Raw genomic sequence first — 27,709 nt, 5'->3', positions numbered from 1 at the left:
CGCAAGCGCGCGCTCGGGCTGGTAGGGCGTTTTTGAAGCAGTAAACGTTTGTTGTTGAGTGGTCTGGTTGAAAGGGGAGTTTGAGTCCATCACTCAAACTCCACACTCACTCAAAACACAAAAGAAACACCAAAACTGTGCGTACAGGTTCAGGCATAGAAGAGGTTCACACACAGTGCCGGCGGATTGTCACAGGAAATGCGAGAAATAGGCCGCGACAACCAATAGGACAGCCATGGCCGCAATGATGTCATTTAGGCCATGCCAGGGGTGCATAATGAGGAGAACTGAAGAGAGCGCAGTTGGTTTTCCGCATCTTTCACAACGATTTTTGCGCTTACCGCTTCACGTGCACACGTAATATTTGGATCAGGTACTCCTGGCAGTGTAATGTAAGTGTCGTGGTTTACTTCCACTGCTCAAAGAGTGTTGCAGGGTCCTTTTAATGTTACACCTACCATCTTCCATTCCACTGCTCGCTGAGTCGTCCTCAATTGAAGTAGAACCCTCTTAGTGAGCCTCCAAGTTTTGTCCCGTAGGTGAGTAACGGTAAGGTGCAGCTGTCATACACTTTTTCCTCTTCCAGGTTGTTAAAGGCCGACCAAAACTACATGCGTCCGCAGGGTGTGTGTTCATCTTAAAGGGACTCTGCAACACTTCTGATAAACGCCTTCACTCTTTCCTTCGCGCCTGGAAGCACTGCGAAAGCTATAATTATCGTCAGCAATAGAGGCACTGTGTGATTTGCCCGTCTCAGTAGATACGAGTTTGACACGTTCCCTTTCTGCTTTGCTTTTGTGGCTTTCTTTTTAAGGGAACATGCACCCCAAAACTTTTTATTATTATTATATTATTCTTGCACTACTGGTTTGAAAATTCACACAGCAATAGATCCTTGCGTGCAGATTTCAAATATGCCATAACTGTCTGTGTGGCTGTAATAGTTTTTGAGTTATGTTATACACAACAGCAAATTGTAGTAATTTTTGAGGAAACTTTTACACATAGCAAATGTTCATGAAAGGCATCTTGCTGTGGCTCATTTAATCCTTTGAATATCGCTGAGCACACTTATCTAGGTAAAAACTGCGAGCAAGAACTGGAAATACGCTCCCCCCCCCCCCCCCCAAAAAAAAAAGTCAAGCTAATTTTTTTCGCAATAGCCTGGAACAATACCCTGAGGATTTCATATTTCCTTTTGTGAAATACCGTATTTACACGATTGTAGGTCAACCCTTTTTTTCAAATTTGACCATCCAATGTTGGGGGGTCGGCTTGGAATCGAAGTCGAACCATCTACCGCTAGTAACAACAAGAAAAACGAGAAATCGGGGGTGCTATGAGGTGGGGACAGCTTTGCACCCTTGTTCCTATGGTTATAACCGCATGGGGCATTTTCTGCTCGCAAAAATGCGCCGCGCTGACGCTGCCTCGAATACCACCCGCATGCTGCGCGCTACGCGATCGGCGGCGGCAACATGGCGGCGTCACCAGCCGCGAAGAGGTAAGCGTAGCTCCAGCGGCCGCTTTAAACCGCTCTTTAAGATGTCACTGAAGGCACAAACGAAGACGTTTGTGGAGGAAAGGAGCTGATAATGTGGTCGAAAACGACACTATAAAGCATTATCCGCGCTGCTAGGGAAAGCGCCAATCAAATATCCGCCACCGTGGTAAGCCTAAACATTTCCGGCGGCGCCAGCCGGCTAGTCCCGGGCGCTATCAAACTGATCAAAGAGCGCGCCTCCCCCATTGCCGCGCTCGTCGCGCGTCATACGGAGGTAGAACGGTAGAACTGGTTTAACCTAAATGCAGTAGAAGCTGCCGCGCGCGCGGAATCGTCGACGCGGGCGTGAAAAAGTCGCCCGCGCAACACCGACGCGCACGAATCGCGTGAAAAAGCGCATCAAGAAGCTTTTTATTCGTCTCTCATAAATAAAATGAGTATTAGCGAATCCTTTGATTCAATGCGCGGCGCTAACGTAGCCCAGATCGTATCACATTGTTCAGTACACTTCCGAACGCGGTGGTGGGAGGTTAGTCGCTCAAAAGTAAATTGCGCGCGGCCGCTTCCGTCAGCCGCCATTTTGTTTATTTTGGTATGGCGCACCAGTGGCTGCTGCCAGTTGCTTCGATGGTTGTCATCACGCAGCGAATGTGTTCTTCCCGCTCAACCCAAAGCGCATGGTTGTTCCATGTGCTTATACAAAAGCTTTTCGTTTTTAACATCTACCGCGCACACCGCGAGCGCACGGCTCTTGTGGGAGCATCGATCATTGGTGGTAGAGCCGCCATGTGGGTTGACGGAAGAGCTTCTCTTTGTGATACGATTTTATAGGCGGCACTCGCATTTTACTTTTTTTGAGAGATGCAATTTCTGGGGGTCGACCTACATTCGAGTCGACTTACAATCGTGTAAATACGGTATCGCAATTTCAACTAGATAACTACATTCTACATATCTTCAAGCAAGTGTGTGCCAAATTTCAATTTCGTAAGTTATTTCTAAGTTTCCACAAGACTTTCCACACAACGTGAAAGTGACCAGAAATTCGAAAATGAGAAAATCAAGTTTAAAAGTTTGACACACTTTTATTCACAAAAATGCAATTGTCACCGCATGAAACCTTGTCACAGTGAAGATAACATTTGGTACAAAGCACAGGAAGCCATTAGAACCCTCTACCACTGTAATTTGGCCATTCACGGCACAAAGTCCGCATCAGAGTTGATATCACAACCACGATAGCAATGATCGGCGACGGTGGTAGGCCTAGTGGCCATCAGAGCGTCAAGAACGGTGCCCGCCCTGGTTTCTTTTTGAAGCGCCTTTCGACGCCTTCCTCGGTACTTACGTACAGTTCCACACTTCCAGGCATCGAAAATACGCTTTTTCGGGCTGGCCGTAACACAAAAATGCGCAGAAAGCTTTATAAAATGGTTGATCAGTACTACTTGTGGACATGCGCGGCCATTGGATTGGACCAATGCCAGGTGCCGTCCAATAGCGGCAGCGGGATTCAAAACGCCAAACTTTTTCTTTTCCGTGTTCTTTTCTTTCTTTTTTTTTTTTTTTTTCAGGAATATGAAACTACAGCAGGTGGAAAACGAAGAACACGGCCGTCACCGCATGCATGGCCGCTCGCAGATGGTGGGTAGCGTCGTGCTCCCATGTAAGGCAGACTTCTGGTCTTTTGAGAAATAAAAATTTATAGCCCAAGAATGAAAATGCAGCGCAAAACAACGAGTGATTATTTATCAACACGATTTTTCGACCCACGTCTTCTATTAGTGGCTATGGAATGCCAGCCAATAGTTGCTACACTGCTGCAATGACGTAATTCGAGTGCTCGAAGAACGCCAAGACCGGGCAAGAGAGAAAATTCTTTTGGGCAAGTTTCAAAGTTATCATAGAGTCCAAATTTCGGGCTCACGTACTTTGTGACCCCCTAGCCAAAGTACTGGATATCTTGGTTGACTACGTTCTGCAAGCATTTATGGTCTCGAAAAAAGTTAAAATGAGTGTTGCAGGGTCCCTGGAACAGCATAGCCACGGGCTTTGCTGTCAGTTTGGGAAGAAGGGTATCAACAACTCTACAGTCCTCCTTTCCTTCCCCCCTCACCCTTTTGCCATACCCTCCTCCTCCACTTCTCTCTCTGTATAGAGTAAAACCTCGATGATACGATAAAAAAAAAAAAAAATACGCGAGGCAGATTCGTACTATCTGGGAAGAAACCTACTATGGGGCAGAATTAGTGTTCACAATTGAGAGCGCAGTAACCAGGAAACTGTATGAATAGGGAACGTATCAACGAGGTTCTACTGTGTTTTCCTTTGGCTTCCTCTATGTGCTCTCTTCACTATCACCTTCACTCAATCTCCTCTGTGCTCTGCGTTCGCTCTTTCATCCTCCCCCCTGGTAATACATCGCTCATTCGGTTGCGTCAACGCCAGACGCACCAACAAGCTAGCGCTCAATAAGAGCTGCGCCCTAAAAAGCCCACTCACGTCTTGAAGCCGGCCAGTGCCGCCTGCACGGCTTCCCTGACGTCCTTGCGGCCGGCCTCCGGAACGTAGCCGATCTTGCGTCTGTCGATGGAGTTGGACGCGTTGGAGACGCCGCTCAGGGGCCGCTTCTGCTGGCCGCCGTAGAACAGCTTGTACGTGCACGTGTCGCCACTGAGGAAGTAAACCGAGAGAGGGAGAGAGAGGGACACGAAGAGTTAGTACGTTGTTTACAGGAGCTGAGCAAAAAATACATTAAAAAATAAAAAAGAAAAGTGTGCAGCCCTGTTTTCAGTCAAGAAAGGTGTGAGCTGCCACAATGGCTTTTTCTGGAATCAGAAAAGGCCACCCACCCCCTTCATGACTTCCGCTTTTTTTTTTTATACAGAGCTACACGTCTGTTTCAATGCTTTAGCATCCCCTGCATTTCTATGATTCCACTTCCGCACTGCCTCTAGTCTGCATAATTCTAAGAAGTGAGAAAGAAAGAAAGAAAAACACGTGACATTTTTTCTCGTTTTTATTATTTTTTAAGAAAAAAAAGGGGCGGGGAATTTGCGTGTGGACATTTGAAGAAGCCTTAAACAACAAAATGAAACACCACTTTTATGTTCTGCCACTACAGCCACAGCTTGAAAAACCAAATTTGAGCACAACGCCCGTTGCAGTGCTTATTTGAGTACATTTCCTGGGATGCAAATTTACGGGGGAGTAAGCAGGATGCACATGTTCAGGTTAATTTGGGTTTTTATTAATGTTCAACAAGCAATGTCCATACAGTAATGCCAATGCACAAGATTCCGTGATAGGCATTCAGAAACCATTTATTTTCATTCATTTCGTACACTGAAGTGGTTAAACATACTAGTACAAAGATTTTCCTCCACCTGACTGCAGCAAATGTTTTTAACACTTAAAAAAAAGAGTGCCGTTAAATTGAACCCCTCGCCTCTGCGGTAGCTAAAGTTGTAAATGACGCTTCAATCAATTGATCAACCAGTCATTCAACAATAATTAATCATTCAATTTGATTGATCAACTATAAATAAATCAACCAACCAATCCACCAGTCAACTGACCAATTAATCAATGAGTCAACCGATCTCTTTACCAACCGACCAACCAAGCAATCAATCAGTCAATCAATCCACACAATCAGTCAATTGATCTCTCAACCAACCAATTAATCAATCAATCGATAATTTTAGTCAGTTGATCTCTCAACCAACAACCATCAATCAATCATTCCATGAATGAATGAATCAGTCAATTGATCTCCCAAGCAAGCAACCAACCAACAAATCAATCAGTCAATCTATCTTTAAACCAAACAAACTAATCAACCAATCAATCAATCAATCAATCAATCAATTCACACGCACCCTTCTGATGCGGGGCTGATGCCAGAGGGTCCCAGGGTCAACGTTTCCGTCTTGGTCCCAAACGCCTCCAGTTTCAGGTCGGATGAGCTGCGCTGGATTGGGGCTGGTCCTTCGGCCGGCTTGATGAACGTCGCCAGGCCCTGGATATGGGGGACGATGGGGAGAGCGCAGCACATTAGTCGAGACCACGGATAACCAACCTCTGACAATCATATGGAAGCTAGGATCTAGAAACTGAAGCTGTACCACTGATTGACTATCGATATAGCAATGTTTCAGTGACTGCAGTCGCACATCTATGTGATCGGAGCGTCGAAGACTACTATGTGGCCTGCCACCGCTCAAAAGCAAACGTGAGGTAGACACTGTCCATTGACTGCATTTGCATGTGGATTACACAGAAAGGTATCTTTGCCACTTTGCTGCACACAAGAAGACTTCCATCATTTCATATGTGTGCATTCAAAGTGCATTGTGCACAGGCAGAAACTCGTGCCATCTTTGTGCAGGCCGCTTGGTGTGGCACTTGAGTTTTGGGCTGTTCTGGGGACTTGGGCAGGTTCCAGGCTCCGCATGCAACCAAGGCTCTTTTGATGTTTCTTTGGAGCACAGAACTGGACACAGTTTTATGAATAACTTCTTTCTGTATACGACTGAGAATTTTGTGGACATCGACAGGCATCTTATCATTTTTGTGACATTTTTTTGTTTTCCCTATCATCTGTCCCACTAAACCAGCGCAATGGCTCGGCTAACGCTGCCATTGGTGTTGGTGTTAGGACGTTAGGGTTAGCATTTGGGTGTTAGTTACAGATAAGAAGGGTGTATATTACTTTACAGTGCAGTTATAGACAGTGAAAATTGGCAGTTAGGATTAGGGAGACGGTTAAGTGCAAAAAAAAAAAAAAAAAAAGGAAAGCCGTTCCACTCCACGTGAAAGCTGTCGGAAGTGCAGAGCAGTGATTCGCCATAATGGGCTGTAGCGCCGTTATCCGCTCACTGCTACCACCCAATGCAAATCAAATTTTCCCGCCTTCGCAGTGCTCGCACGCCCCCTGACTGAAAATGCGCCCGCGGGAGTCCTGTTCTTTCTGTGCTTGCTTTTCCTCCCACAACTCCCGGGGTTGCACTTCCACTTTTTTTCACTTGCTATCGTAAAAACCGTTATCGTTATCGTTATCGTTGCTATCGTAACCAACCCAACGAGCGTTCCTAACTAAATGAACGCAGGCGCTGCCGGTCAACTACGCATGTTTTGCCTCAAATGTGCGTGCAGTTTTCTTTGTACTAAACAACGGGGAGATGTAAGACAAGCTTGGCAGCGGCTCACGAGTGTCGAATGCTTATGACTATATAAACCGCATGGTTTTCGAAGCCTCCGGTGTACACCATGATGACGGAACGCCGTGTGGCTCTACTTGGGTCCAGCGAGTGAGGTACGGCGACAAGGCGAGCCCCTAAAGTGCTCTGCACTTAAAAAACAGACGGAGCAGAGGGCCTGGACGGTAGAGAGAGGCCCTCACCCTCTCCCCTCCCACGATGCCGGAGGGTGACCCGAACTCGACGGAGGCGTCTCGCAGCCCCTGGCTGTTGACGAACACCGTGGTGGCCTTGTAAGCCGCGGCCAGCTCGAGTGCGGCGGCCGTGCGCTCCGTCCACAGGCTCACTTCGCAGTGGTGCACAGCACTGTTCACCAGAGACACCGACTCCTTGGCGGTGCGGAACTGGGTCACCAGCACCAAGGGAAGGCCCACCTGTGTCCAATAAAGAAGGGAGGGGGGGGCAACACTACTTGGAGAAGACATTTTCTTGCAAACACCCAAATACCACAATGATGTTTTGGAAATTTTCCGTACACTGAAAGCACATTCCCCATTCCTTTCTAAAGCGAAAGCTTTCTTAGTGGGACTGGTAACATCCTGTCAAAAAAAAATCCCGCGCCATCTCCACTAACTTGAACCTGGGGAGGGGTGAAGCATGCCAGTGTACAAGCGTATTCTTGGCGCGCCTTGGCGCTTTCGCCAACGGAGACGAAACCGCTGGATGGTAGAGGTATACAGCTTTACTGTGAAAGTCTCGTCTTTGAAGCACGAAGACCTCTAGCGAGACATAAACGAGTGTTCCGGTGTTTTTTTAGCACGCGTTACGTTCTAGCGCGAGGTGTGACCGAGTTTCCCAGTGTTTTAGTAGCGTGACTGCGTGAGACGAACGGCATTACGACGACAGCAGACGCCAACAGCCCCAGCCCCAAAGGGGCTTCGCTACCGAAAACTAATGTATTGCCCCAAAGAGGTGCTGGTCGGGTGAAAAGCTCCGATAAGATCGCTGGACACACGGCGCATGTGGGAGAACGGGCTTCCAGTGTGCCAAAGCAATGGCTTAATAATCGCAAAAAAGGAACGGCTCTTCCACACAAGACAATACACGCACCGATCATGGAGAAGGAGTACAATAATACACCTTTATCTCATAAACCACGTACCGGGATGCATCTAGGTTGTTCGTAGATGCGTTTAATTAGTGCGCGAAAAATGCTTCCACGGGTTCTTCCTCCGTTTCCCGTTGGGGTCTTTCAATACTTGACAATCGATTGGATGCACTCACAGCAAAGGTGGGACACACGTCTACCTTTTGCACTTCTCCGCACTTTCTTCAGGAAGGGATGCTAATTTTTTCCCCTGTTCCATCAACACCACATGGTTAGCCCACAAAGATCAGCTTTGGCTTCAAAGCCTGTTGCAATACTTCTGAGTACATCAAGCAGGGTTCTTACGCGCTTCAAAAGCAAAAATTCAAGGGTTTTCAAGGACTTTCAAGGGCCAGAAAACACCTTTTCAAGGTCCCCCTCTCATGTTCTATCTGGGATTATTTATAACTTTTTCAACACAATGCAAAATTTTGTTATTGCCCAATACCCAAGAACATTAATGCACATTTAGATAGACGCTATGGGTTCATGAATGCTCCCGCAGCTTTATTTTTTACTTCATAGTTTGTATTTAGACGTTTTTGTTTTCTTGGTGTTTTGCTGAGGCTGTTTGATTTCAAAACTTAGTTAATGTTGCCTGCATCTCCTGCTTTGTCAGCAAGAGTATCAGCTATTAAATCGAGCAAGTGTTGCTTCAAGGCAGGATGAACCTTGTACACGTCCACCATTTGCACGTAAAAGCAAACGCAGATGGAGCGTATGAGGCACAGCAAACATGCAAGTAAAGGCCATCCACAGACTAGATGGAACATGCAAGATAGAGAACAGAAGCCGGCTTTCACGGGATTGTATCGTGACATGAATTCTATTGAGGAATGCTGCTCCCAATGTTGCCTCGTAATAATGACAATCCACAACTCGTAATTTCACGCAATACATTGAAACTTGATTGTTACAATGTTTCTTTACATTTTTAGCACCTAAAACTCCCGACAAACACTTTAAATTTGTGTGAAAAGATAGGGCCATTGGTTATCTCCAGAAAAATCAAGGGTTTCCAAGGAGCCTTTAAAAATTCCAGGACTTTCCAGGCCTTGAAATTTACACTTCTAAATTCAAGGGTTTTCAAGGTTTTCCAGGACCTGTGCAAACCCTGTCAAGTCACCTGGCTTCTACCGCTCTGTTCGTCTTAGTGGCCCTGTCAGCTGTTTCATCAAGGTCACAAATATTTTTCGCCTAATTTATAAACAGCCTACACCATGCGGGGCATAATTCGGTGCATAACACACCCAAAGCTGTCAGGATCGGCATTTCACCTGAAAAGAGACGTGGGAATCGACTCCTGCAGGAACAACAGACAGAACAAGATGCGAACTAAAAACGCGCAAAACTCTCTCTACAGCTAAGATAGACTAAACAGTGCCTTTGGGCAGGTTGGACACATCTCAGGCACTTAGGGGTCAACTAGCCTCGGAAACATTTTTTTTTTTTGCTTTCCACCCAATCGTGATGAAACTGCGTGGGCTTGTTCAGTTTTTCTAGCTAATTTGAAATGTTCAATTAGTTTCGATGCAACGAAATTAGTTTCTCAGATAACTAAAAATCTTTTTTGACTGTTCTTAAGAACAATATAAAAGAAACTATTCGACAAAAAAATTATCAGCAAAGCATTGATAGGTACTAGAAGGAAGTGGAGAATGCAGCGTTGGAAACGGTCTCTTTCTTTAACACCCACATGCAAGTTTACATCAATTCTAACTTCTAGATTTAAAGTACTGCTGCTAACCAGTTATAAATAATGCTGATTAAACAGTTATTAAAACATGAAATGCAACATTCATTTCCCTTGTTGCAAGGTTTAAACACTGAGCTCCCTGCTGAAAAAGGGAAGACCTTTCTAGCTGCAGTACATGCTGAGATGTAGCCCTCGAGAACTTCTTATCACTGCAATACCACTCGTGGCAAACTGGGACATTATGCAAAAATCGTCATTTTCATCGAAATGAGGCCTGTACAGTTTTTACAAGTGCAGTCTACATCCGTCACAGTGCATCTGGCAACAACAGACCTCTGGTTACCACAAACCATTTCTGTTGGTTTGTTCGGTCCCCATAAGTGGAGTCCGCTCCGCACATAATGGCCCCGGCTATAGCGGACTATCAGCTACAACAGACTAAATTTTAGCCAAAAATTGTTCGACTGAATTTTAATAGCGGAATTCTGCAGTGCCGGCACTCGGTATGCTTTTTTCTTGATTTTGGTGAGCAAACAAATATGTCTGGCAACAGTGCCAGCGTAGAACGGGTTCTTGGTGCAGCCAAGCCAAGCCAGTGCCGGTGGCCATTCTTTTTTTTTTTTTTTTCTTGTATGACCAGTAGCATGAGCGGCAGGATAGCCGATTTCTCTCTCGGATAAATTAAGCCTAATTAAGGCTGTCGAACATGGGGAAAAACAGGCCGACATTGCCAGAAGTACAAGCCTGTCTAAGCCGACCGTCCGCTCTACCACCAAGAACAAGGCCGCTGCCAAAAAATGCGACTCTGGTGAGATTGAAGAACAGCGCTTTCGAATATGCGCAGTGGTGCACCTGCAGGTCGGGTATGCCTTAGACACAGTTTTTCTAGGTTGAGTGAAGTTTGGCATTCATTATTCCCGCGCATGCATTGTTCCCATTCCGTTCAATGAAAAAGGTAAGAAATGCCTCAAGTAAGAAGGTTGGTTTGTAGCCATTGTGTGGTATCTGCCGCCGGCCGTGCACAGTCCAACTGGTCAAACTTTAATTTCAAAGCTGTCCTTCATCAGATGGTTTCATATCAGCGGCTGCACTGACCACACTAAGATCATTAAAAATGTGGAAGCTGCCTCGGGAGAACGTCAGGCAATGATCCGAATTGTTTGACAAATGGCTTTGCATAAACCAGCCTCCTCACTAAGGGTTTGAAAAGAGCCTGGCTAATTCTGATGGCCATGACTGATGTTTTATAGCTGGTTAATAATTGTCCCTAGTTATGCTCTCGCTGCATCTGCTCAGCTTAGCGTGTGCTTCTTTGCTGGTCGGCTGCACGCACTAGGCCTTTTCCAAGTGCCAGTGCTAAGCATTGAAAACAGCGTTGGGTGATTCTTTTCACCCCACATGCAAGCTGTGCAGAGACGCTGCAGGCGTGTAGAAAGCATGAATTGTCTGCAGCCCTTCTATGCAATATTGATCAATGTTCCCACTTCACACTCATATACCTTCCCTGTTCAGATACTGCATACTTTGGGAGATTTTTGTTTTTCTGGATTAAAAGGGTTGATTGTAACGGGCGTAGACTGCACCCGCTCTTGTTCGGGCACCAACTTTTCAGAGGGAAAAACAGCACAAGCGAAATAAAAATTGGTAGCCAAAGAAATGCTTTTTTGGGTCGATTCTTCGCTCTTACAGACCCATGTGCCCTCTTAATTAGGAATTACAGTGACTACACCCATGTTTTGAAAGAAGGAAGGGATAATACAGAGAGGAAAGGTAAAAGGAATGCCAGCGTACATTGTTGGTCACCACCGGCGACGAAGGCGCGACGTCTGCAAACATCGCTGGCTGCGGCGGGTACGGGGGCTGGTCTTCCTGGCCGCCGACATCGAGGAGCTGTGACGCAGAGATTCAAGAAATTTGAAAGGACATTAGAAAGACACTACGGAGTCACTGAAGTAGAGTCTGGCAGCAGAACGACACAAAAGGGTGGTGGTGGGGGGGGGGGATCTACAAGAATTTCACTAAAGCGCTAACTAAGTTGGGCGAGTTGGTTACTGGCTAAGAAATTTTACATGTGGGAAAATTGGAAAAACAAAAATAAAAAAAGAGCCACAATTATGGGCCCAAAGCCTTTGTTGTTTACACTATGCCCATTTTCTAGGGTCAATGTTGCAGACCCCAAACAGTGTAGCAAGCGCTGTCCCGCTTTTTCTGCAGCGAATACAACAGTTTGTTGCGATAGAAGCGTTCTTGCATATTGTGTGTTACGCTGGAATGTGGAATGTGTACGCATCGGTTCATGCGCGACAATCAAGGGATTGCTACTAAGCGTATACATGTGGCTCGTTAAAGGGGTACTGACAGAAAATTTTGTAGGCGAGATAGCTTCGGAGATAGATTGGTGTGAACACACATACATCACCTGCAAAATATCACTGGCAAATACAGCCTAGAACATATTTTGAAATCAATTTTAAAGTGTGCGAAACGCAACTGAGCAGCTAGTGGAGGACCTCGGACAATCGACGTTCCCTGGATGTTGAGTAAACATCCAAACACGTGACAACTTTGTGCTGGCCACTTCCGCACTGCCGGCATTTCTCGCCAACACGAATTTCTGCTCTCGAGCAACGAACGATCCCATCATTGCCGGCGGACACGGTGGGATTTCATAGGCTCATCGGGAATCTGGCCGCGACCCAAGTTTTACAGCGGTTCCAGGCACTCTATTTTTATTGCTTTTAATTACACTGGGTGCAAAAACGGGCCGGGGACATGAAAAGCACACTGAGTGAGCCACACGGTCGCTGTGCCGGTGGCGACCATGGCCGCGAAGTGGCGCTGTTAGCTCGAGCAATAACTTGTTACCGCATACGAGAAAGGAATTCATGATGCGATGTCTAATTGCATTAAAAATCGTCATCTGCACCGCTTACGAGAGTGGCAATCGAATATCCGCCGCAGTGTCAAGCCTAACACATCTGTAGGCAGACCTGTAGGTAGACCGGCCGGCAGCTCCCAGCGCACGTCTCAGCCCGCTGTCTCGAGCGTCACACGTCGTTCTCTAGCCACGGCAGCAATTTGCCCTCGCGGTGCCACCATCACGTCCACGGTTGCCTTTAAATTAAGCGGCTGACGAGATCAGTACGTAGGCGCATTAGCAGAAACTGCGATCAACGCAGAATCAACAGTGCTACAGCAGTTCTGCCCTGTGACATCCATCCGACAGTCCTGAGGGCAGCTTTGCTTATAACCAAATCCAGCCTTTCGCGGCACCCGCTGAAACCGAAACTGCGACTGGTTGCATTAAAGCGTCTTTAATTAAACCACCATTGTGCACTCAAGCAAATGAGGTTTGCACACGTTATAAGTAGGTATGAAAGGTACAAAGCTCCCCCATCAGCCCACAGCTATGCCCATTCCCCCTCTTTTACCTCAGCGTCGGGCAGCTCGGTGTAGGGCATCTTGCGCAGAGGCGGCTGTTCCTCGAGGTCGTGCGAGAACACGACGGTCATGTCCTGGGTGCGGTCGTTGGCCTGTCCAATGCGGAGACGGTGGACCTCCTTCCTCAGCAGCGGGAGGAACTTGGCGTAGACGCACTCCTGCACGAAGACCTGCACACCACACGACTCGCCCTGCGGTCCGAAAAGTGGGGAGGGGTTGGGTGAGGGAATGGCTGACAGGAACTCTCTCTCTCTCTCTCTCTCTCTCTCTCTCTCTCTCTCTCTCTCTCTCTCTCTCTCTCTCTCTCTCTCTCTCTCTCTCTCTCTCTCTCTCCCCCCCCCCCCTCTGTTCCTGCTACAAGGCAACCAAAAGGGTTCAGAGTGGTCGCTTCGATGCCCCGGGCTGTTAGCTTTACTTGGCGGAGCTGAGCACCAAAGCACACCGCGACAACAAAAAGACGACACGCAAGAGTGCTACACTCGAACCCCGCCGGAGAAAGCCAAAAAATTTGCTTGCTTTTGAGGGAATTTCTGCCGTTTTTGCCGTTTTTCTGCCGTTCATGAAACATGAACGGCAGAAAAATCGCTCGCAAACTGAAAATTTATTTCCGAAAGTGGGTTGTAACACTTTGAGAGCCTTACCTTGCAGTACGTTCAGAGCTCAGTTATTACACTACAAGAAGTGCTTCGTTGCTAGTGGTGCGCACCTAAGAACGGCTGAATTGTGTCAAACGCATCCAACACAATCCACGAGTTCGCCTTCGAGTTCGCCTTCTCTCCCTGGTCCTCCGCACCGAGTACAGTAAAATCTCGGTCATACGAATTTCACGGGGCTCTGTGAAACATTCGCATCATCTGAAATTCATATCATCAAAACATACACAAAAGGGGAGATGAGCAATTTTATTTGGGGGAGAAAAAATTTCTCATATCAGGGTAAGCAGATTTACTTGCGAGAGAAAAAAACTCCTGAAATAAGATTGCATTTTCTTTTTACCGAGATCGTCAACGATCAACTTCTGCAAGGCATAAAATTGTTGGCAAGTGACTTCGCGAATGTTTTCACCCGCCACTACACGCCTTAGCATGTCGAGCACCAGGTGCGTTTCAATTGTCGTGGGCCGCCCGCCGTGACTGGTGCAAGTCGCCATCGTCTTCATCATAGCTGCTCGTGTCGGGCTGTGCGGACATCTCTTTCGCAATGTCCTCAACGGTTGTGAGGCCGTTGTCAGCACTGACAAAGTCTTGCTCTGTGCACGGAGTAACTGCGGGCTCCAACAGTCGTCAATCTCAAGAGCTGGCTCTTGCGTCTGCTCTTCAGGTGGGCCATCAAACCCGCACTTCACAAAGCAGTGAGCGATCGTGCTCGGCAAGACGCGATCCCAGCTCACTGCGATGAAGTGGATCGCAACTCGGATGGTGATGTTGAGCTCCAAATCTTTACGCTCCAGCTTTGCTAGGAGATGACGCACCAAGACGCTCTTGAAGTGATACTTCGCGTTCCGGATGATACCTGCGAGCAGCAGTTGTAGATGGCTCATCGTATTCGGGGACAAGCAAGAACACGAGCTTAATGTTTTGGAGGGTGGCATGTTTCAAGTGGGTGGTGCACTGATCCCCAATTAAACATTTTTGTTTTGGCAGCCAATTTTTTGGTCAAGGTAGGTCAAGAACTGTGCGAGCAAGGCGGATGTCCAATACAGGCCTTGGGGTTGGCCTTGTAAATGCGAGGCAAAAAATGGCCGCCATTTTAAAGGCGTGAGGCTCGAGGTACCAGCCAATAACTGTCAGCTGAATCTTTAGTGAACTGCCAGAATTGCGGCAAAACAGAACAGTAGTGTGCTGCTTACCTTTTTGCCATCTTGGCATGCTTTGCCCTCAAAACACAGGGTCTTCTCAGGCTGCAAATTGTAGAAGAGGCCGGCTTCATCCGCACTGAAGACGTCACGTGGCTGGTGTCCAGCAATGAGTGAAGGCAGCCTGGTCCCCGTCCAGTCGTTCACGACGGCCTCGTCCACCTTTTTTCCTTCACCACTCACAGACTTGTAGACGAGTCCAAGCCTAGCCGAACCCTAACTAAACCTAACTCCTAAGCCTAAGGAGCTAAACCTAAGCTAAACCTAAAGCTAAGTAGCTAAACCTAACTCCTTGGTGAGGTCGGTGCGCCTCTTTTTTGGGTTTCGGTCCACCTTGCAAAGAATGTTCACCTTCTCCTTAATTAAATGACAGGGGCTTTCGCTTTCGCGACATGTTTTGCAATGAATCAAAATGGTGCGCAAGCGTCTGATCGTTGCGCAAAGCGGAAGCAAATACAGTTTGACAACAGATAGACACAGAGGTGCCCTCAGCTCACGGAGGACAAGTCAGTGCGCGGACTCAAGGACGCTCTCTACCTTCCTCCCCTCAGCGCGCCGAGCATGGCCTGGTCCTCTTGATGAAGGGACCAGTGAGAAATCGCACAGCCGCGTGACGTAGCCGGTCGGGCTCAGCAAACATGAATCCCGCCCCGATACGCTTTCTCCACCGGCTCCTCGCGCAGCTCGCGCGCTTAGGTCACTTCGGCCGATTCGCAACCGATGGCTCTTGGCGATGCAGTGGCGCGGCAACATGTTCATAACAGCCGGAGTTTTTTTGTATTGTAAGCAATGCATTTCGGCCGGGGAATACTACGAATTCGTATCACACCGAAATTCGTATCAGCCGGGATTGTATCCTCGGGGTTTTACTGTACATGCGGTCTCATGAAAAGATGTAACAAAAGGCTCTGCAGCCTTTGTACTTCCACAGAGAACCTTTCATATTGTCCTAAAAAGAATGTGTTGCTTTCTCGGCAGTGCATTTGCATGTTGTTGTGAAGCCAGCTTTAAAAAGAACCCTGCAGCACTTACCATCGACTACTTGGAATGTATTTTGCGGTAAAGTCTATTGTCCCAGCAATCTCCTCCCGCATGAATTATGAAAATCTGTTCACTACCACCGAAACTACGCGTGATGAAAAATCGCGCATAATTGTTTCCTCTCAACTCGACCGCGGACAACGCGACGAAAGCTGCATGCTCTCTCCCGGAGAGGGGGGCGCCTCACGGCGTTCTCTTCGGCTGCCTTTAAATAATCACAGGCCAAGGAGTTTTCTCCTTTTTCCGGTCTAGTGCCACAAAAAAGCAGGCATGGCTGCCTGCTCGAAAGCGTGCGCTCAGGCTGGTAGGGCGTTTTTTAAGCAATAAACGCTTGTTGTCTACTAGTCTCTTTGAAAGGGGAGTATTGAGTTCGCCACTCAAACTCTGCACGCACTCAAAACACAAAAGAAACGCCAACACTGTGCCTACAGGTTCAGGCATAGAAGAGGTTGGTACACAGCACTGACGACGGCGGATCGTCACAGGAAATGTGAGAAATAAGCTATGAAGTTGAGCAGTGACAGCCGATCGGACAGCCATGGCCCAAATGACGTCATTTAGGCCATGCCAGGAGCGCATAATGAGGAGAATTGAATAAAGCGCGGTTGGTTTTTCCACGTGTTTCGTGACGATTTGCGTGCTTACCGCGTCCCGTGCACACGTAATATTTGGCTGAGGTATTTCTGGCAGTGTAAGCTAAACGTCGCGCAGGTTTACTTGCACTGCACAAAGAGTGTTGCAGGGTCCCTTTAAAGGCACTCAGTGTAGAGCACAGCAGTTTACAGATCTACCCAACAATCCCCGATTGGGGAGGTTCAGCAATTATTTCCTTTATCTCAGTGTTGGTGTTAGCGTAGACCACACTTCCTTGGACGCTCTGCTTGCTCAAACGTGCAGTTCAGCTTCCCTCCTACATTCAGCAATCCCATGCTATGTTCACCCAGTTAATGAACGCCAAAGCACTCTTCACGGACTAGTTAGTATGACATGATGGAAATAAAATTGCGCTAAAAAGACAGGATGAACAGAAGAAGACACACCACCCAGCGCAGAATTGCTGAATCTCTGTGCTGTGTGGTGTCCTCTTCTGTTGGTCCTGTCCTTTTAGTGCAATTGTGATACCACAATGAACACCCTTCCCCATCCACACCTTTCCGTTGCTGAGGGCGAAGCACTGGGCGATGGAGGCCGCGGCACCGTGCAGGTCGGCCCCCTCCAGGACGACGGCCAGCGGTCGGCCGACGCCCCAGTAGCCGGAGAAGGGCACCAGGGTGTCCGCCAGGGCGCGACGGAGCTCCCGGCACCGCTCCCTCTTGGCCACCACGTGCACGTGCGCGATGCCTTCTGCCCGCAGCAGATCCTCCGTGCCCTTGGTGGGGGCCACGAGGACGTTGATCAGCCCATTGGGCAACCTGTGAGGAGGGGAGGGTGTGGGAACTATGGTGTCATCATCCCTGCTGCACCAATGATGACATCATCGTCATCATTAAGGCCCATCTAAAACTCCTCCCGCACCAGGGGTGGTATTGTCGTAACTGTCCCTTTCGAAAACGTCCCTTTTGCGTCCCTTTCACCGTGACGTACTTCCGGTTAAGCAGTGGACCTTTTATTCAAATAGCGCAACTGTTCTTGCAAACGCATTTTAAAGAAGTGAAACCGTATCAGAGTACCTTCTATGTGTTTATTGTTCCGTGAGCGAACTGCGATGAAAAATCGTCTGCTCCGAGTAGCCACATCTCGTAGCTCCGCCGTGCTTGCATGGCGTCACAGCCGGGTGTTTGCTTTTAGCCAATCAGGGCTCGCTCAAAAGGGACACTTTTGAAAGGGACACAAAAGGGACAAAACACGGGAATACCGCCCCAGAACTTCTACAGGGGTAACAAAACATGGAGGTGCTTCAGAGCTACTCACAACTGCTCTGGACATGCTGTACGCACGTTTGCACAAAGAGAGAAAGGCACAGGGGAGAACACACGACACAAGTTGCGGTCTTTGTGCCATGTGCTCTCCTTTCCCGTGTCTTCGTCTTTTTGTGCAAGCAAGCAAGCATACAGCATGGAACACGAACTCGCCCATACCACACCCCCATTATGCTCTAGACAGGCAAGTAAGCGAGAGACCTCATCATGCAGGCTGCTCACTCGAGCTGCTTCGTCTTTCTGCGTGGTCACCACTAGAGCTCGCAATCTCCACAGTCACTTTTCTCTGCCAGAGAGGTTTACAATTCAGCTTTTTTTTCATTTGCCTTGCAACTAGATTTCCTGCATAGCCTTTTCCTAGAGCCTGGATTCTGGCCGAGTGACCAAGACTCGCGTTTTGTTAAAGGGGGCCACAAAGACAAAATACAAGTTTGGTTCGTTGAAAATCGGGAGCCGTTCCCCTCCGTGAAATTGACCCTGAAGTTCATACGTCTTGGGGGGCAGCGTTAATAGAACAAGAGTTATACAACCATTTCGTGCGGCAATAAAGGTAGCTTTGCCACAAGGCGCTCTTACTCAAACACAGCAAAAATGAATTGCCCCTTAGCTCTGCTTTAAAAGACTACTAAAGCTCTGTCTTTTAAAGCTCTGCTTTAAAAGACTACTTTTTTTATAACAAGAATACCACAAACTTCAAAGGAATAACTGAGATACATTAAGGGGGCACATGGGTCTTTGATCAAAAACTTTATTTTTACAGTTGGGGTGATAATTATTTGGGGGCATGTGTAGTTTTTTATTCTGATTGTAGATATAAAATTTGTTTTTTGTGTAAAATGAATATCATCAAATTTATTTGGATTTTTAGATTTGATCTTTTTAACAGCCTTGGCAAAATAACTGCTGACAGGATGCAGCTGAGCAAGGTACCAGTGAACCGTGCCGAAATCAAGGAGTGCAATAAGACTAACAGTATCATTGTATCAGCTCTGTAGCAGAAGTTACAACTGTTTGAAGTTTGGGCCCGGAAGGTGGGAACCATAAAAACCAGTTTTTCTGGTTCCATCAGCCTCAAACGGGACATTTCAATTACCAGTCTCATAATCACCATGGCCTCCCTGAGAAGATGGTGTAATAATAAGTTAGCTAGTAACCAGTAATAAGTTAACCAGTAATAAGTTAGCTCTCAACATTACAAAAACAAATTTTATAGTCTTCTGCTCTAATCGAAAAAACTTAACAGTAGATTGCAAATTATTCTTGGGAAATACCACACTTAGTAAGGTTGAGCAACATAAATATTTAGGAGTAATAATTGACAAATCGCTAAACTGGGCACCCCATATAAAAGCACTTAGCAAAAAATTGTCGTTTGGTTGCTACACATTAATTCAAGCACGGAAACACTTTGACAGTAAAACACTACGATTATTGTACCATAGTATTTTCCACTCTCACCTTACGTACTGTATAGAATCTTGGGGATTCACATATGCGTCATATAGTGACATCATTGCGAAACTCCAAAAGAGAGCGATTAGACTATTGACGTACGCCCCTACCACTGCACCATCATCCCCGATCTTTTCAAAACTTAAAATCATGTCATTTAATTTATTGTAGCAAGAGACTTCAAGACAGCATTACTGGCCCAAAAAATGCTAAACACACCTAACCGGTCATTCAATTTCATACAACCCAAATTAGATACCAGACACTTAAATTTACCAAAAATACACAATGTATATGGTCGCCGTACCATTTCCTTCTTGGGAGCCAAACTATTAAATAATATACCAGTCGAATTAAAACAAAACAGACACAGCACTCATTCGTTAAAAAAATACTTCATGTCTGAGCTTTATGCTTCACCGTGTTAAATTTGCACAATATATTTTTCTCGTGCACATTGTATTTTGTCTTTGTAATGTTGTGCTAGATTGTGTTTTTTGTGTATATTATGTTATGGATCCATTACTAGCCATGTCGGCTATAGATCCAGATGACTTCTCACCTATTTTTTGTATCTCATTTTCTTCATGAAATAAAGATTTTCTGATTCTGATTTCTGATTCTGAGAAGGAATCCAGCATTCGTGTGCACGTATGTTTTATTAAAGGGGCCATGCAGACAAAACACAAATTCGATTCATTCAAAAGATTGTCTCGTTAGAACCATAACGACACCACTTATAACGCAAACTTCGCTCAAATAAGCTACATAATTAGGAAAAAAGGGAATGGCCATGCGACCCACTAGCTCATTTCCCACAACAGAACCTATGATGTTAAACCAGCTTGCTCTGCGATTGGCTGAGGCCCGCAAAAGCAAACGCCAATTAGGCAGGGCTTATAAGCTTGCCAAACGAGCTATTTGCGCTGAAAGGTAGGGCACATTCTTCTTATAGCAGGACTTGTCTGAAACAACACTAACCAACTGACACAAGCCACACGGTCGATTACGTGACCATGTTTGTGCAGTCGTAGCTGAAGTTTTAGGAAATGATTAGTATGAGCCGTAATAAAAATATGGAAGTTGTAGAAGTCCGGCCAGAAGCAAAATGCGAACACTGGCGCTTCAGCAGTATTGCTTTGATTTGATTGATTGATTGTAGGGTTTAACGCGCCGACGCAACGCAGGCGATGAGGCGCGCCGTAGTGGAGGGCTCCGGATTAATTTTGACCACCTGGGGATCTTTAACGTGCGCCGAAATCTCGTACACACGGGCGTTTTTGCTCTTCGCCTCCATCAGAAAAGCGGCCGCCGCGGCCGGGAATCGAACCCGCGACCTCGTGCTCAGCAGCGCAACGCCTTAGCCACTGAGCCACCGCGGCGGGTTTCAGCAGTATTGCAGCGTCAATTATGAAAGTGGGTGATAAACAAGATAATCAAACGGCTGTGTGTGAGATGGGAGCAGCCCCTGTCAGCAGGCTATATTTAGTTTTAGGACCCTGCTCCGGATACGTCCTTGTTGACGTCACGAAAACAGACGATTTAGCGGGAGAATTGAAAATTGGACAGAAAATTTTTTATTTGTCAGTGAACAAAGCATCGTTCGCTGCCGAACAAGTGCCTAGGGCCCTATAAAACCCTATATCTTTCGAATAAAACAAACTTGTATTTTGTCTGCATGGCCCCTTTAAGGGGGGTCGGGGGGGGGGGCAACACTACTTTTAAAACAGCTTCCTTTAATTTTTAAGTAATCTCTGTGAAACTCGTCAGTCTGGCTGCTTTTTTCCCCCCTGATTTCAAATATGCCACTATTTTTTGCGTCAGTCCATTAGTTACCAAGATAATTGGAGATGATTAGTCATTTTTGGAGGAACAACAGACAGAACAGTGTTGGACATAAGACTGTAATCTCTATATTTTCCAGTACCATGAGTCCTGGCGAGTGCAATAAGAGAACCAGTTTTTTGATGCACCACTTGGTACTAATGTTACAACTCATTAAACTTTGGTGTTTGAAATGTGCACTCGAAATGGTTTCTTACCGCTAGTGCCACCAGGGTTTAATGAGCTATAAAATTAGCTCCAAGCGGTGCATCAAAAAATCGATTCTCTTATTGCACTAGCCAGGACTCATGGTACTGGAAAATGTAGAGATTACAGTTTTATGTCCAACACTGTTCTGTCTGTTGTTCCTCCAAAAATGACTAATCATCTCCAATTATCTTGGTAACTAATGGACTGACCTAAAAAATAGTGGCATATTTGAAATGAGTTGGGAAAAGGCTGCCAGTCTGACGAGTTTCCCAGAGTTTACCGTATTTACTCGAATCTAACGCGCCCTCGATTGTAACGCGCACCCGTTTTTCGTGACCTCCCCCCCGAAAAAAAAAAAATCTTGATTGTAACGCGCACCCGTTTTTCGTGACCAAAAAAAAAAAAAAGTACCGCGCACCTCACGCTTTCATACAGCAATGCAACTTTGTCTCGTTTGGAAAAACAAAGATTTAATCTCAATGCACTGAAGTTGTGATAAAAAAAACACACACACACAAAAGGAAACGGCCCATCTTGTCAAGAATGTTCTACGCCGGCACAAGGTTCACTCGTCGTCGCTGTCGGACAACTCCTTATCGCTGTTGACCGACCAAAGCATTTCATCCTCGGTGCCGTCCATGGAATTCGATATCCCACATTTTTTAAAGGCCTTGCTGACCATGGCGGACGGTATCGTGGACCACGCATCTTTCGCCCATCCAGTAAAGTCTTGCAGCGTGGCACGTTTCATTCTATTGCTAGGAGTGAATTCATGGCAGCCACTCACAAGCCATTCGGTGTAGAGCGCCCGAATCCTATCTTTAACCGGCTTGTTTAAACAAACATCGAGCGGCTGGAGCTGCGATGTCATGCCGCCTGGTATCACGACAAGGTCAGTGTTGCAAGCAGCGAGCTTGTCTTTGATGCGTTGGTCGAGATGGCACCTGAACGCGTCGAGCACAAGCATCGCACGCAGGCCCAAACTGCCGCCGGGCCTCTTGCGCCAGACGTGACCAATCCAGTCGGCGACCAAGTCCGTCGTCATCCAACCTTTTTCATTTGCGCGCACAATCACGCCACTCGGAAACACGATTCCCTTCGGGAGCGTCTTGCGTCTGAATATAAGATACGGGGGCAGCTTGTGTCCATCCGCGGTGCAACAAAGCATTGCGGTGACGCGTGTTTTTTCGTGGCCGGAAGACAACACGCGCACTTGCTTCGCCCCCTTTTTTTCAACGGTTGTGGTGGCAGGCATGTCGAAGTAGAGCGGTGTCTGGTCGGCATTTCCAATTTGGCCGAGGTGGTAGCCGTGCCTGCGGCGCAAGCTCAAAACGAACCGCTGAAAACTGTGCAGCTTTTCTTCGTATTCTTCAGGCAACTTCTGGCATATCCCCGTCCGCCTTCGAAGAGAAAAGCCTTTTCTCTTCATAAAATTTGTCAGCCAGCACCTGCTCGCTTTGAAATCGCTCCGCGTTAGCCCTGTTTGTAGGGCTAACTGCATCGCCCGGACTTTGAGTAGCTCGGTCGTCACGGGCCGCTGCGCCGCTCGCTGCTCTTGAACGTATTCTGCGAGCCGCTCTTCTATTTCGGCGAACCGGCCCTGCTTCGGTCCACTGAAGCCCTTTCGTGTAGCCTTGCTGGCGAAAATAGTCTCCTGCTGCTTGCGCCAGTCCCGCACGCATGTTTCCGGAACTCCGAATGCGCGTGATGCGGCCCGATTTCCGTCCGTCTCCGCACACATTATGACTTTCCTTTTAAAAGCGGCATCATGACGAACTCGGCGTATCTTCGCTGTCGGCACGTCCATGCTGGTAGATCAAACGCAGAAAACGGGTAGACTAACCTAAGCACATGTACTACCACAGCACACGGATGACGCTACCACGCTACTGCAGCTAGGCATAGACAGCTAGGCTTGAAGTGCGTACGAGGCGGCCATTTTGAAATGCCGATGGCGATATGATATCGGAGATTTAGGGTCGTACTTGACTCTAACGCGCACCCAATTTTTGGACCAGATATATCGGAAAAAAGGTGCGCGTTAGATTCGAGTAAATACGGTACTTGAAAATTAAAGGAAGCTTTTTTAAGAGCAGTGTCCCCCCTTAACGGCATCAGGAGTCCTTGCACTATCCATGGCCACAGTTCTTCAACGTACACCAGTTGCAAAACATTGCTTCAGAATGCAGGCCGTGCGAGCACTGCTGCCTCATTGAAGCTGTGGGAATTGTGGAAACCCACGATCCTGACTCGGTACGTGGCAGTGTTCCGAGACACGCGCGACCCTTCGAGGACGACGTGGCTTGCGCTGGACTGCACAATATGATGGCAACATAAGGGGGTTCGTTTGCGTCTCGTGAGAGGGCGCCACCAGCGCACTTCGAAGCGGGGAGCTCGAGAGCTGCTTCGGTGGCGAGGCGGCTGCGGTCAGCCGCTCCGAGCGAGTACACAACGGCGTGCGGCGGCGGACCAACCCGGGACTTCCCTACCAGCTTGGACCGACCATCATCCACTGGTAGTGGCGGAGTCCAACGACTCCGGCCACTCAAGGAATGCGGGACCTTTTGACAACCTAGAAGACAGGAGCGCAGGGGTGGTTTTGCGAATAAACTCCCTTGGAGGCTGGTGTCGGGTGCCTTTGTCTCTTGCCTGCCTCTCATGCCGGCGTCGTCTACATGGCAGCTGTGAGTGGAGGATCGTTTCGAGCCAGACATACCCACAAAGCTGAGGAGGAAGTGCATTCGTGAGGTGCCAGGTGGACATAAGCCTAGCTTTGCTAAACATGTGTTTAACAAAACCACTTGAACCCTGCTTTGCAGATTAGGGAACACTAAACTACCTTAAGTTCCGAAAGAACGCCCACCCAAACTACAGAGATATCAAGTGAAAAATATGGGATGAGTGAACTTTCAGGTCAGCCACGAAAAACTACAAAAAAGTGGTCACACTGCCAATTGAAACTGCGGAGATATCAAGAAAAAATACGAGGTGGGCGAACTTTCGGGTCAATCGCTGAAAGGACCAATAAGTGACTGCATCAAAACATGAACAGATGATTCCCGTTTATTTTGTTCACTCAGTGGCGCTACAACCATCAATTTTAGGAGGTGGGCAATCCTTGGGGTCTTTAGTAAATTGAATATTTCACCCCTAAAGGAAGAGGGGCGATGCTTCGGGGGAGGGTGTTCTCTGTGAACTTCAGGTGAAATTTCCTCATGTTTCCACAGTTTTTTTTCACTTATGGCAGTAGCCACTAGCACTTGGGTACTACTATTTCAACTGCAAATCGACGGATGTAAGGCTAGTCCTTTGGCCAGTGCTTGAGTCCCAGCACAGGGGACCAAACATGAACTTGTTTTTCATACACGAGGCCCACGGACCAGTTTTTGATACATGGGGCCAACAGGGAGTTTTCCAACTACTACTATACTGAGTAACTCTGAGAGCAAATCAAAGCGCCTCTATACAAATCAAGCCATCCGAACTCCATCTCACCCTCCCGAGCTGGCGATCTCGGCCAGGTGCAGAGGCACCAGGCAGAAGGGGGACTTGGCCAGGATCAGGATGGCGTTGCCCGTGGCCAGCACCTCACCCACACGCCAGGCAGACACGGGGCACGTGGCACTCGCATCCTCCACGTACACAAGAACCACACCTGCAAGAAGAGGGAATGGTACGAGTGAAGGCAGAAGGATCACACAAATGGCCAGGCAGGATAGAAGTGCACCGTGACATCACTGAAAGGCGCACATTTCCCATGTCATGGGCAGTCGACAGAAACAACTGCTTACTCAAACCATGGAGCTTTCGTACCGATCTATACCACATTCGTACGATTCTAACGTGCACCCTTTTTCGCCAAAAGTAGCCATAAAATTTGTGTGCGTGTTACAATTGGGCTCAAAACCACAATCAGCTTTCAATTTTAATTTCAATGTTTCAATTTTTAATTTCAGCTTTCAATTTTTAATTTCAGTTGTAATGCTCGCAGGATGTGGTAAGCAACTTTATGACGCACAAGAGATTTCTAGTGCTACAGCTGCGTACGTGAAATAAAATGTCTCTGCCAGGTGCGTGGTGTCATGTCCTTTATTACATCAGAGTAGTAAGATGGACGTCAAATTAATTTTCGAGTTTTCATAAGCAAACTTACCCGCATGTTACAATCGGGCATACATTAGAATCGTACTAACGTTCACTGTGGCTGCAATCACGTGCCATCATGAGCCCCGCCACAGCAGCTAGAAGCGTTTGTCTCCGGCTTGGCTTGGCTTGGCTAGCCTCATGGCTTTTTGCTCTTGAAGCCGAAATCAACAGAAAAGAGTGATATTCTTCTACATCTCATTCGGCTCGTACAAAGCGTCCAAAAAAAAAATTCCCTGACATATAAATCTTTTGGCGCACCACTATTTCCTTGATAAAACGACTTCCAATAATCTTTTTCCGATATTATTATTATTATGAGTATTTCGAAAGCACAGCCAAGGTTTGAGCTTCTTTGCGAGCCATGCCAAGTGGCAATGGAACGCTTCTCTGCAATACGTCAGAGCACGCCCGCTGAAGCGTGGCAACAGATTTCTCTCGAATGTATTGTAGTGTGAAACTCTACGACTAAAAACTTCATATACCAATGGACAGCTAAGCTGCGGGAATGGCAGAGGCTTGCAACAGAAAACATTTGAGAGAGTGCCAGCTCAGATTCTGCAAGTGTAGCACAGCTGTGAAGCACAAGGCAGCATCAGCGAGTCTCTGGCCGTAGCCGTAGCCACATCCCGAAGCCATTGCAGAGACAAGCTGTAGCTCACACTGCTGGTGTGAAGTGGTGAATTTAAACGGTACGACTCAAGCGGCCGTGTAAAGAGTACACCGACCTTGAAAAACGAAAAAATTGCGAAGAAATCTGTCTGAGAAGAGGGAAAGAAAAAACATTTTTCTGTTTTTTCCATCTCATCGACTCTGCTCTCGGTCATTCAGCACTGAATCCACCCACCACAAGGCACCCAAAAGAGATATTTAAAAAAAAACCTGCACACCTTCAAAGTGACACTCTAAGAGTATAAAAACTAAAGTCGAACTTGGCACCATCAGCATTTCCAGAAGCCCAATAAGGCTAGCAGCCACTATCTCAGTCAAGATTTGAACGCGAATTCTTTTTCTTACACTTTCTGGCTTTCGAAATACTTCACGTAGCAGCTCAAGCTATCACCGGTTGAAGTGCATTGTTCGTTGCACGCAAAGTAGTGCATGATTGCTGCTGGCCCTGACACTGGCTATTGCTTGGTTATGGTTATTGTCCCCAGTGGCTTCTGAGAACACCCACTTCTGCTTCCACTGACCGCCTTATCAGGCCTCCAACCACTGATTACTCCACTAGACTTTGCATTATCTGGACCAGCCTTTTGTTCTGTTTTCTCATGCGTATCAACTTTATCATTACACACAATGGCAGCAACTACGTTTGAGATGGCGAAGGTGTTTGGCATACGGAACCAGAGTTAAATGGACCATGAAGACAAAAATACAACTTTGCTGAATTATAAAACACTAGCCTTCGGCAGCTCACTCAGCTCCAAGGTGGTCTAAGGACACAAGAAATATTGAAGAAGTTTTAAGTTTCACGTCATAGCAATGGAACATAGGCAGGAGGGACGTATTACGGTTCTGCCCTAAAGGCATAGTTAGCAGAGTGTGTTAACTGGCCGTTAGCATTAAGTGACACGATCAAATGGAACTAGAGGCCCCACTGCCATCGCCAAGTCATGTTTCTCGGTGGTGGTTTAGGTTGGCAGCAGCCAGTCGCACAAACAAGATTCTGTGACGTTACACGGGAAAACTGCCGCTGCTCTGTACGTGCTCTCAATGTCTCCTCCGGTCCATGGCGTCGCATGATCGTAGCATGTCCTCCACAGTGGTGCATGTTCAAAAGTTTGCCTACCAAATTTACTCGAGTAATGAGCCCACTTTTCTTGTTTTTTTTTTTTTTGAAAATTCGGGATGAATTTGGGGGTGGGTTCATTACGCGGGGAAAAGTTGCAACAAATATTTTTAAAGTTGCAATTTCATGCAATAACGATGTTAAGAGAAGTGCTGGCAAAACCTTACTTTTCTAGTAGGAACACATAGGCAATTATGTAACCTTACTTCTTTTTTATTCACAACATGCCAGTGGCCCCCTACTCGCCATAGGAGCTGTCCTTTTCACTAAAGTCGCTTGCGGCTTCACATTCATTGTCATCCTACAGTGCATCATCTTCCGTGCTGTCAAGGCACTCCAAAACATCATTTCCCACTCCTGGAAACTTTCCTTCTTTGGACCCGTGAAACACACAGCGATCCCTGTTCATTGCCCAAACCTCTTGTTTTCACATGCTTCAACGCGTGCTCCCCCACTGTCAGTTTAAAACTGGCTGTGCAGCTCA

General features: G+C 47.1%; 1 protein-coding gene across 1 annotated transcript in view; it reads right to left on the bottom strand.

Moving 5' to 3' along the window:
* LOC144140844 (aldehyde dehydrogenase family 16 member A1-like) overlaps window positions 1–27,709 on the bottom strand; it is a 56,788-nt gene that overhangs the window by 13,381 nt on the left and 15,698 nt on the right. The window contains exons 4-10 of the mRNA XM_077672355.1: window positions 24,786–24,945; window positions 17,036–17,297; window positions 12,980–13,180; window positions 11,340–11,438; window positions 6,909–7,139; window positions 5,386–5,525; window positions 4,007–4,177 (exon numbers count right to left, since the gene is read on the bottom strand). Coding sequence (XP_077528481.1) covers window positions 4,007–4,177; window positions 5,386–5,525; window positions 6,909–7,139; window positions 11,340–11,438; window positions 12,980–13,180; window positions 17,036–17,297; window positions 24,786–24,945 — 1,264 coding nt within the window. The remainder of the gene's footprint in view (window positions 1–4,006; window positions 4,178–5,385; window positions 5,526–6,908; window positions 7,140–11,339; window positions 11,439–12,979; window positions 13,181–17,035; window positions 17,298–24,785; window positions 24,946–27,709) is intronic.

This window comes from Haemaphysalis longicornis, unplaced genomic scaffold (assembly GCF_048455015.1).
Source record: "Haemaphysalis longicornis isolate Haplotype H1 unplaced genomic scaffold, Haemaphysalis longicornis Haplotype H1 scaffold_52, whole genome shotgun sequence".
Classification (NCBI taxonomy): Eukaryota; Metazoa; Arthropoda; class Arachnida; order Ixodida; family Ixodidae; genus Haemaphysalis; species Haemaphysalis longicornis.
The sequence above is the reverse complement of the archived record's forward strand: the minus strand, read 5'-3'. Positions and strand labels throughout refer to the sequence as shown.